Here is a 12216-nt window from a genome sequence, read left to right as displayed (position 1 = left end):
TTGTCTGTACCATTTGTATTTTATGGCAGAAACTACATGACCAGTGGTACAAGTAAACACAACAAAAAAATTTTGCTAAGTTTTTAAAAAATTAGGATTCTTCTATTCTTTGGTTATCTTATTGTCAATCTAAGACTAAAGAAAATCAAATACATTGTTCTACAATATTGGCCATAGTGACAATCAGGTAATTATAACTATTAGATGTGTGCAGTGCACAAGGATAGGGTTTATTTGCCTACCAAATGATACCTGGAGATTTCTAGTTGCCAGAAAAACCTGGCCAGAAAAAGAGTTTGACTTCCTGTCTGTAGATTTAAAATAAGCAATATCATTCATCCATATATTTAAACAGAGAACTGGTAGTCTAACCTCAAAAGAATATTGAAATATATTGAAGTCATTCTGAACTATAAAGGAATTTGAAATTTACCACTGTAAGGACGGTGTCTTTGTTCAATTAAAGATCCATCACATGAAGTGATGGAGTATGTTTTCTGGGTATCCAAGCCAATGGTTTCAAAGGCAAACTTTTACTTTGGCTATTGAGCAAGAATACTTTTGTGCTACTTGAGTATTTTCCTAGGGAAAGGTTTAACAATCTTTTAATTTCTCAAATATTGAAAGCTTGGAATTATAGCACCACTTACTTGTTGATCATTTCTACTTAGATACTTACATCAGCATGTTTCTAAAGTGAATTGTTTTCAGTACAAGAAATCATAAGTTTGTTCTAGCTCCAGATATTTTAGAATTGCTTGCCTGATATAATGCATTACCATTTTCTTGTTGCCAAATATTACTTCAATAATATGATGTTTAAGTTGACCTAAGGATGTTTACAAGAATTCCTTCCCTTCCATTTCCATGCTAGTCAGACACCTTCTTTTATGAACTTAGATTAAATTCTTGGAGTTCTTTATCTACTCAGGAAGGGAGGAGGAGAACTTGCAGTGATGAATCAGCAGTTCTCTTTGTGGGCCTGTACATTCACACAGGCAAACAAGGTGGTTTATGAGGATAGTGACATAAACTGCACATACTGATGACGTATTTCCATCTCTTGCATGCTTAGGGTAAATAACCTATTGAGAAAAAAATTAGTGAAAAAAGCATTGTTTTCTGGTATATTTCCTACTATCTGGAACTCATGATTGCTCCCCATCCTTAGGGACAAGTAACTAGGTCTGACATTGGAGCAATGGCTAAAGCTTGCTGTGATGACCTTCCTCCCAAGGAGCCTGGCTTTCTTCAGTCTAATTACTTTTGGCAATTGCGGTTATTGGGATTTGGCCTAGTGACTCATTGGAACCCATATTATCCCAAAGAGCCCCCTTAACTAGCAGGATTAAGTCTGTCAGGAAGCCCAGACTTCCACCCCACTTTTACATGGAGCTTTCCCCAGTTTATGGCAAGATTTGAAAATCCTTCATGGACTAAAAAAGACTCATAAACAAGATTTAATGGAGATAACTACCCAAAGAAGAGCACATTAGGAGTGAAGTAGAAATTATAGGTTCATGAATAAATGACCTACTGCAAAACGGAACCCATTAAGGTAGAGTTAAAACTATGCTATTTGTAGTCGTTTTACTGATCACCAGTAGTCAATCTAAAGTGAGTCAGGAACTGTAGAAACTATAAAAGAAAAGGACATTTATTTGTTGTTAGGCATTTCCTAACGATTAAGTTTTCCCTAAAAACAAGGAGGACTCTAGGGCACATTAGCAGTCATCTGGTAAGACATAAAAACAGTTGTTTATTATTAAGTAGCTTTGAAAAAAAAGTTGAGTATGGCTGATACCCATTTTCTACAACTGTCCTATTTATACCCCCTCCACACAGTGTAGCTTAGCAGCAAGCACACTCCCCCATGGTTTGTACCTCTCCTAGTAGCTGTGTTTTTATTTTATGAAGCCAGCATCTGTTACACTCACTAGTGAGTCCTACTGTGTGCATTTTGCTCTGTTCTTTTGACTGAGATAATTCTCTATCAGACAGTCTTGTCTGTACCAATCAGGGCTACAAGTTTAATAACACTCTTGATCAACAATACAGATCAATAAAGTATTGATCAATAACATCAGAACACTTTATATTTTACAGTACTATTTGCTCAAATGACATCTATCTCATTTGTAATCACACTCCACATACATCTATTTTGTCCATCTAGCCTTCCTAAAACTGGCATGGTTTTCAATGGTTGCTTAGCTGCAATAGTGATTCCTGAATTAAGGCTCTTACAATATTTCTCCATCTTGGCTGCACATTAGAATCACCAGAACTACTTTAATAAATACAGATATTCAGGTCCCATCCCCAAAGATTGTTTCATTTGTTCGAGGGTGGAGTCTGGGCATTAGTATCTTTTTAAAGATCCCCAGGAGAGTCTAATGTGGACTCAGGGCTGAAAATCATTGTATGAAGACCCGTAAAGCAAGAATTCAGAGTGGAGGTTACTGTTAATGCTCATGGTAAAAGTAATATAAATAACAGACTTTATGAAGTGCCATAAAGATAACTTTTTTTGGATAACAATAACTAGCCAGTAAAATATCTATTGTGGTTGTAAATTACATAGAAGGATTCTGATTTTTAACTGCAAAATTATAGACTTTTCCCACATCCTCATGCCTACATTAATCTTTTCTCGGTTACGCACACCATAGATGGAAATAATAATCATAGAGTCTTTCATATAAACTGTGCAATCCCATTGTTTTCAATGAAAAAAATCAGCAAATTTTTATGTTTAAAAGCCATCAATAAGACAGGTTTAAAGAAAGAGGACAAAGGGTAAAGGAAAGAAAGCGAGGTAGAGGAGGGTACTTGAATATCAGAAGCAACTCTTATAGTAAATGTTTGAAAAAAGACTTATGGTTTATTAAATGACGATAAAGAGAGAAGGAGGAAAGAAGCAAGTAAGAGAAAGAGAAAGTGAGGTGGAATTCAGAAAATGCACCATGAATGCCTCAAGTACCAACCCTAATAGTTAAGGTGGAGTGAAGAGTCAAAGAAGGACCTTGGCTTTGGAGTCAAGCCTAGATTGGAATCTGAGGTCCACCTCACTTCCTTGAGTGATTAACAAAAGTGGGACTATTGGTACATTCCTTACAGGTGGATATGAAGATCAAATGAGATAATTTTTGCAAAAGCATCAAGCAAAGGATCTGGCACTTACTGGTGATTACAACATGGGAGCTATTGAGTAATAACTATTAGCATAATATTCACTTTAGTAAGTATACATGCATATTAAGATAAGATGTATATAAATATAACAGTGGCTCTGAGAGCTAAAAAGCTGTTGTTTGCCATGTAACATTTACGCATACTTTGGCATATTATTCATTCTTGGCAAAATGTGATTGATATTTCCCTGGTGTATATGACAGTCTTTGTTGAGATGACAGTGTTCTTACCTTTGATTTATCTTTGTAGAACAAGGGAACAAAACAATGAGAAAGGACTGCTCTTTTTCTTACCAACTTATTGAGCATATGTTAAGAAAACAGTGTTCTAAAATAAGCAGCTCACAAATTCTGTTATTTTATATTGTGTGGTAGTGGTTTGTATTATGTGGTTATAAAATGGGGGCTGCTTTACCACTTACTCTCAGGAATGTGCTTTGTATTGGGGTATAATTATAAATATGCTTACCAGCTAGTTTTCTAAGGACAATTTTTGGGAGTGAATATAGCACGTTGCATTACTCTGTGTTCATTTTAGAAAGGTGTTTTAAGGTAACTAGATCTAATCCTATGCCCATGCCAAGTGCTCAGAAGAAGACTAGTAGAATAAACTGCTTCTTATACAGAAGCCCTAAAAATAGGAGGAAAAGGGGGGAGAGCTTAGGGGGCTGACTGTTACTGAGGCTAGACAATTACTCAGTGGGAATGTTGTAGAAGTGATCCCACACTGTTTAGATGGACTGGATTCTTTCAAGTTTTATCCCTTCCAGAGATTCTGTTATATTAAGAGAGCACACTTTGTAGAGAAATCTACTTAAAAGTAGAATGCTACTGTGATGAATAGATACCAGACCCAAATTCAATGGTTCAGAATTTTACTTTTATACCTTATGTAAACTTGCCTTTCATTATCATAGTTTTCCAGGTCTCCTTATGATCTGTGGCAAAGTTCCACAGGTAAGAAGACTTCTCAGTACAATTTTCAGCTGCAAGATTTGGCAACAACAACTACAGCTCATGATACCAGTGACCACCCTCTTATGTAACACAGAGAATATTATTAAAAAAACCATTAAAAACCACAGTTGAAAGTGATATATTAAACTACTTAAACAAGGTACCTAAATGTAATTAATCTTATTTTGACATTACCAAGAAGAGTGAGTCTCAATATCAGCACAGCACACATTTTTTACACCCCTATATCAGTAGGAGAGCACACACTTTTGATAATAATAAACATCATTTTTATGTGAGAGACTCTAAAGTACTTGTGTTCAGCCCTAATACTCTAATCCCAGGTGTTTTGAGTTTTGAGTTCCTTAAATGTCTTCCTGGCTCCTCAGAAGAGAAATAGATTTCCAACAAGACCGGCCTCTCCTATTTTTCTTTTTGTTGATCGTCATTATTTTTCCATTCACCCAGACCTGAGTCCTTATACTCCAAAGTTTATTGCCAAATATGAGCCTACATCTCTTTCCCTTTCATATTCAATTAATTGCCAAGAACTACTGATTTGGTTAAAAGAAAATTATCTGCTATATATGCTCTCCTGTGCAATCATTCACTGTTGTAGCATAGGGCCTTATTTTCTTAAACCTGGACTATTGTAATCATCTCTTCCTCATCAGTACAGGCCACCTCTGAAAGCCTGCCATGCTAGGGAAGCTCTGAAGTGACCCTTGAGTCAGTACTCCATTCCAGCTCCCTAATCCTGAGCCTAAGGACAAGATGGACCTGCTATAGACTGGGTATGCTGATTGTTGCTGTAACTATGGTTTTCAGACAATAAAAAATGTGAATGATGAGGTATATTATAATTAATTCATTATCCACATTGATCACTTACTCATTAACCTTTATGTGGTGAATTTACTTATACCAAATGAATGTTTATCTTTGTTTGTACTCAATCTTTGTCTGTTAAATTTAGTTGATTAAGATAAGTTATTATTTAACTCCCTAGTTGTGACTTATATTCTCTTACCAAAAGATTAAATGTTGTGAAGACCACAGGGATCACTAGATCTAAGTTTTGGATCCACCTCCTCATTTTGCAGATGAAAAGCTTCAGCTTGGTATAGTAAAAGGACTTTCTTGGGTTATTCAGGCATCAGCAGTAATGCTGGATCTAGAACCCAGGTCTTCAACTTCTCAGTCTCCCTTTTCTCAACATACACTGAGGAGCCTTCCTTCTCAGATTCCACCACAAACTTATGATATTTGCAATTAATTAAATTCTAAAGGTCAGATGAAACATTAATAAGGCAGTGTTTTGAAGAGTAGATTAGATGTTTGCATAAAACATAAGGACAGTTAAAAGCCATTAAATATTTATTTAATTGGACAATCATATTCTTTAGTACCAACGAATTTTCTCTAAAAAAATTCAAGAAAAATTTTAGCTACAGCAGATAGCACCTAGGTCCCTTGCTGAGATGACAAATGAAGCAGAAATGTTCTTGTCAGAGGCACCTGCAATCCTGTTTTTTAAAAATAAAATTTAAAAATTATTCAAAGAGTTCAAATGTGAAAAGAATTCAGGTATTTTGCTTAAAAGATCCATGTTATTGAAACTTTAGAGCAGAAAATGGGATTCTTAGCAATCGATGACATTTAGATATTTAGCATTCCTAGCACCCCCACAGTCTTTGAGAATGGAACACCCCATTCTTTTCAGTATTGCTGGATGACTACTTTAATCAGAATGTCAGCAATATTTCTAAATGGAAAGATCTGATGGGCAGAATTGGAGAAAGAGAAAAGATGGCTAACACCTTTTACATATGTATATGGTATACTTCATGTGTTTAGTTATAGTTGCAAAGCATTTCAAATTTACTAGGTTATCAAACAGATATCAAATTTTAAGATAATTCAACCATGTGAAACCCTGAGAAAAATCTCTAATCAAGAAAGCAATCTACATTTTCCCTTAAAATCAAAGGCCAAGCAAAACAAACAAACAAACAAACAAAACCTATGCAATTTATGATGCAACATTTTTTCAAATTATTATTCTAAAAAAGAAAATGCCAGCACAGAATACACTGTTAGAAGAAATAGTCCTAACCAAGTTAAACACATAATTTCAACACACTGTCTTGCACGATCCTTACCGTGCTCTTAAAACTGAATGATGTTTTCCTAATGGTTACCAAAGTTTTTTCTTACATTTCATGAAACACAATATCCACTCTGATGGCATTTCAAGAATTCACTACTTGGAAAAGAATTTTTTGGGGTGGGGATGGGATATGTGAATGAATAGTGAAGAAGTAGGAAGAGAGAGATCAAGACATGTCCAAAATGAAACATTTGGATGGAGACAAAGGGGAAAAGATAATTTGGTAAATCAGCATATCGAGAATAGTTTTATTGTTTGCTATCTCATTCTTAGAGTTGCAGAGGTGTTTTTTGGTCTTAACTCTACATAGGGCTCTGACAACTCTACATAGTACTCTGCCAACATTACATAGGATTCAAAAGCAGTATTACAACTAAAAAAAGATTAACCATTTAGCTAGAAAATATTTTAGACATTTAGTAGCAATCTGGAGACCTCTGTCCATATTCAAATCAACTAAAATAATCAGATGTCTAATAAATTCATTTTGCAGCAAGTGTTTCCCCAAATAACTTGAAAATAAAATTTTACTACACGTTGTAATTTCCATTCATTGCTTTCTGGGGACCTAATTTGTACAATATTAAATGCCAGGGAATTATTTAATGGAGAAATGACTTAGCAAAGCTTATCTACTTACAAGTTCAAATACTCTTCACATTTCATGTTTAGAGGAATATTGAAATAACATTAAATCAATTTCATACTCATTCTTGTATTCTCATTACTTGAATAACTTGGGGCTAAAAAGATAATGTTTTAAAATGATCATTTCTAACATTCTTGTTAAAATACTTCTATTCAAGTAATAAACAGAGAATTAAAATAGTATCACCATGGGATATTTTGAGAAACAGCCCTCACAATGTAATGATGATTAAATTTGAATTCACAAAGACGTTTTTCCTTGCATTTAGATGTTACCATTACTGCACATGAGTTTGCATTTGTCTTGATTTATACAGCTATTACATGATGTATCAAAGAATACACTTTCTTTAGCAAATTCTACTCATATCTCTATCTTTAAAACACTGTTACTCTCAAAAATAAGGTAGACTGATGACAAATGTAGACAAGTGTAAAAAATACATTGTAGTCAATATCCAAACCAAACTTTCATTTGAAATTAATATTACAAAATGTATAGTAGAATTAAAGTTTTTTTCTATTTTATCAGTTAACTTGTTATTTTCCAGGATTCACAACATAATCACAAAGAGTGTGTCATAATTTCAAAGACTGGCTCAACATCTGAAACAATGTCATGGGCAATGACCAGTACATTCCAATAGTCTGTTTTTATTTTATTACCATGAAAATTATTTCCTTTGTATTCTTTCTTTCTTTCTTCAGACTTCTTTGTGAAAGACTTGTGAAATTTTATAGATTGTGCAATGAATGCTTTTAAATTATTATGCATATAATTGCTTTTCAAAACTTGCATTTATCTAAAGTCTGAACAATTAAAACCCAGCTACTAGATGGCATCAAATAAAAAGGATGCTAAATTCCATCTGATGTTTCTAACAATAACCTTCTGGCATAATATAATCCTACAGTATCTTCTAGATGATCAAATAATATATACTATTTAGGAAGCTTTACTATTAGGTATTTAATTATTTGACATTGATCATCATTGCATAATAAATAATAATATCAGTTCAAAAATTTCCACTCAAGGAGAGCAGTTTATTTTCTAAACCTATTGAATAAATCATGGCCTTGAGACCATCTAATTTATTTCTTAATAAACCTAATATCTTCTCTGTGACCAGAATATAGAATACATGTGTACATAACTGTGAGATTCATGGCAGGAGACAAGTTCCACTTGTTAGATATATGGCATTATGTAGGTTGCTGAGCCTCTAGTTCTCAGGCCTTTTCTTTGTAAGATGGGAAGATAAATCGTACCTGCCTCTACACTTCAGTGTCTTTTTCAGGGCCCAAATAACTAATCCAAGTGAAAATGTGAGGCCTCATTAAGATATTGCGGCTATCATTGTGGCAAAAACAAGTGCTTCTTAATGTTATTAGCACACAATCTGGAATTCAAAGGTTGAGTCCTTTTTAAGAGCTGTATACCAATTCAAATAGATAAAAATGTATTGTGTATTTATTCACCCATAACTAAATAGACATTTTAAAGTACAAGAGTCTTGTTTTAAAACATTGTTTCTTTTATGAGAAGAAACAATAGTTTGTAACAACTAGGATCAGTATTTATATTAAAGTAGAGACAAATGGGATTACAGTTGTTTTAGGGAAACAGGAGAATACTGATACGGCTTTATTTGCTATTTCCGAGGATAATGCATGGTTCTTTGGACATGACAATATTTAACACTTCAAATGAATGTTCTTGTTTACAAAAACTTTCCTATTAAAACAATCAAGAGAGACCACTAAAAATTTTTTTAAAACAGTTTTTAACACCTTAATTTTCTACCTGTCATATCTTTACTGATGATTTTAAGCTTAGGAGATTGAAACTATTTAACTACAGGCCAAGAGATTCCTTAAATATTCACTTAATTGTCTCTTGAAGAAACAGTTAGGATAGCCAGCCTCTTTTGAAAACACGTTTGACCACATGTTTTCGTTTTAAAAACGTTTCCTAGTCCTTACCTGAGAAACAGGAACTGTGCATTGAGTCTTTTTATTCGTTTATTTTTCCCCAGAGATTTCAAAACAAACGATATATCTGCGTTTGCGCATATGCAGTTTGACCTTGAGTTTCTGGGCATTTAAAGAGGACGTCTCTACCCTCCACGCCTTCCTCATTTAAGTCATACTGCACCTGCCGAGAGTCTAGTCGGTCTCCTCCGAGGACGCAAGGGGTCGCCCCTCTACCAGGATTGCACCAGCAAACCAAGCCGCAAACGCAGACTCAAGTGCGAAGGAGCAAGAGCATCGCTGCGGGAGCTGTCTGCCAGTCCCACTCCCACAGAATAACTGGAATTGCAACCCAGTTCCACCCATTCTCTCTTTCATTCCCGCAACACAAACAGAGGTCGCCTTTGACTTGGCCTTGAGATGATTAAGGCAGGTCGAAAAGCTGTTTGCCTTTGACTCCTCTCGGCCCAACCTAGAGGTGCATCATCCCACAGCTCCCTGAGACAGCGCCCCGGGAAAGCTGCCTGCGCCGTGGTCCTCGCTGGGGGAGGTGGGCACAAATGGACTACAAGCTTTCTTTCCTGTTTCTTCCTTCGGAATCAGGGGCCCCAAAACTGCAAAGCGAGACGCCTCTGACACTCAGTACCCTGTCCCTCCTTGGCAAGTGTGTGGCTCCCAGCCCGGGGGTCCTCGGTGGAGCTAAAGGAGGGAGCGTGCTCTGGGACGCCCAATGGGCACGGGCTGGAAGAGCGGATGGAAAACAGAGTGGGCTGCGTTTCAGCTTGGGCTCTCTATGCCCTCTGACCCCGAGACTCAATTCTCCAGGTCAGACCCTGGGAGGAGAGGAGGCGGGGACCGCCAGGCGCGTGGACACCGCTGAGCCCCAGGCAGCCCCTTCCGCGTCCGGGCCGGAATGAAAAAGTGGGTGGGGAGTTACCAGAGTACACACCATTTGGAGGCCAAGAATAATAAATCGGATGCCCTGACATATTTAGTTTGGGTTCTCCTGCCTCCTGCTAGGCGATCCTAAAGGCGGTGAGGCCCGGCCAGGGCCCCTGTAGCTCTGGCCCTGCCACCTTTTTTAAAGGCAATTTTCAGGTGAATCAAACCTTGTCTGGCTGAGGCCAGCAATACAAAGGGAGCTTTCAGGGGACCCTCATGCCCAGGGACAGGGCAGGGACAAACAGCGGCCGAGAACTGATTGCTAAATTTCCATCTCACACAAGCCCGTGTTGTGTCCTCCGCGCTGCCCCGACGCCTGCCCAGAAAGACTTCCCGGGCGGGACGCTGGGAGAGGGATCTCCCTGGGGAACCAGGTGGGGCGGCTGGGCATGGGCTGCACGCCGCGGAGGTGCGAGGGGCCAGAGCAGCAGCATCGCTTCCTGCCCTTCGCGAGCTCCAGGAGAGGTTTCCTCCTCCCTCTCCCCACCAGCGCCCCCAGCCATAGAGCCTGGGTCACCCCTGCTTTGCGATCTGAGAAAGGACTCCCCATGGAAACACAGACACTAGAGCAGCGAGGGCGCCAGGATGCCCTGGAGAGAGCAGAGGTGACACCTTCGCATCTGTCCCTTCACTTCGGGAAGATTCCACCTTTCAGACAGACCAACCCGAGCTGAGGCTGCCCTGGTGGTGTCCGCTTAATTCCAGCTACCGCACTGTCTTAAGAAGCCACCACAATCCAACCTTCCAAATAACAGCATTAAGGGCAGCGAGGAGTCGAATCTTTAGGGGGACCCCACTCTCTGTACGTGTGTGTCTCAGGGGACGCACTTGAAAGGGCCAGAGATGGTACAGATGCTCACATGTGACAGTCAACTCCGCACCTCCGGCTCCCCACAGCTGGGTTTCTGCTGTCTTCAACCCTGGGCATGGGACGTCCGGCAGCTCTGCAAACGCGCAGCCACGCGAACCCCAGCGCCTCGCGCGCCCTTTGGCTCCGCTGGTGCGTGTCGGGGATGCGGCCGCTCAGGCGCTCGCTCCCTGGCTTCCTGGCCGGGTAGCGGGCGCTCGGCTACCGGAGTCCAGCCTAAGGGCCCAGCCAAGGTCTCCCTGAACCAGGAGGTTGCGCGAGGTGAGCGAGTGCCGCGGCTGCGCCTCCCTCGGCATTTACTCAGCGGTCAGGGGCATCCTGCGTCTGGGCGTCCCAATTGCCTAGGGCTGGGTACCCTTGTCCGATCCTCAAAAGGAAAGCACAAATCCCGGGTGCGAGTCTAACCCAGGACCGAACTTTCCCGCGAACCTGAAGTTACCAGGGGGCGGGAGCCACCTTAGCGCCGCGTCCGCCCGCCCCTCGCACGGGCTAGGATGCTGCGGGAGGCAGCGGCGCCGAGAGGCAGGGGTGAAAGACGCCGTCCATACCCCCAGAGCCCAAACCCGCATCTCCTCTGGGAGGCGCAGGGCGGGAGGACCGCTGCCGTTGGCAGCCGACTCCGGACAGGCAAAGCGACCCGACAGGTGAACGCGGCGGGAGGGAGCAAACGCGTAAAAAAACCCTGCACTTACTTCTTCGCTGGCGCCTTCCCCGGGAGGCGTTTTGGCTGCCGATGTATTCCATAAAGTTCAAAATGATAAAAAACCAAGAAATCAGTCGCAAGTGCATAGTAACCCGGTAATGCTTCCCTTCCTTTTCTCCTTTTTCTTTTGATTGTTAATTATATTTAATGTTTTTAAAATATACGTAGGTGTTAGGCGTATATAGAGAGTGCCCGAGCAGCGGGACTTCTCCTCTCACATCCGATAGGCGTGCTGTGATGGCAAGCGAAGCGGGGCGGGTGGACAGGGAAACCAACTATTGTGCTTTCAAATTATCCAAGCACTGAACTGCGGCGGCTTCGCTGGGGTGGCTGGCATCGCCGCGAACCGGGGTTCCAGGTGCCGCCGGGGCGGCCGCAGGTAGCATGTTGTGCGGCAACTGCCGCAGGCGGGATCCGGGCGGGCGAGCGGCGGCGGCGGCTGCAGCGGCGGCCCCTTGGGCTCAGAAGCTGCGGCGGCAGCGGCTGCAGTGGCGGGGGTCCCGGGAGCGCAGTGGAGCGGGCGCAGTCGGCACAGCGGCCATGGCCAAGGGGCGGCGGAGAGACCCCGAGCTGCTTCTGGCGAGCGCGAGCAGGAGACGCTCCAGTGTTGGGCTGGGCTCCCGGGAGCACCACATAGGGGGGGAGGAGGAGGAGGGCAGGGAGGGGGGAAGGGAGAGGAGGGAGGGATAGCATTAGGAGGTATACCTAATGTAAATGACGAGTTAATGGGTGCAGCACACCAACACGGCACATGTATACA

At 40.9% G+C, this 12216-nt stretch overlaps 1 protein-coding gene across 1 annotated transcript in view; it reads right to left on the bottom strand.

Moving 5' to 3' along the window:
* RSPO3 (R-spondin 3) overlaps positions 1-12122 on the bottom strand; it is an 80910-nt gene extending 68788 nt beyond the window's left edge. The window contains exon 1 of the mRNA XM_011961663.1: positions 11446-12122. Within this exon, the coding sequence (XP_011817053.1) occupies positions 11446-11542 (97 nt within the window). The 5' untranslated portion in view covers positions 11543-12122. The remainder of the gene's footprint in view (positions 1-11445) is intronic.
* Positions 12123-12216: the final 94 nt, after the last annotated feature.

Source organism: Colobus angolensis, unplaced genomic scaffold (assembly GCF_000951035.1).
Source record: "Colobus angolensis palliatus isolate OR3802 unplaced genomic scaffold, Cang.pa_1.0 Scaffold562, whole genome shotgun sequence".
NCBI lineage: Eukaryota > Metazoa > Chordata > Mammalia > Primates > Cercopithecidae > Colobus > Colobus angolensis.
The sequence above is the reverse complement of the archived record's forward strand: the minus strand, read 5'-3'. Positions and strand labels throughout refer to the sequence as shown.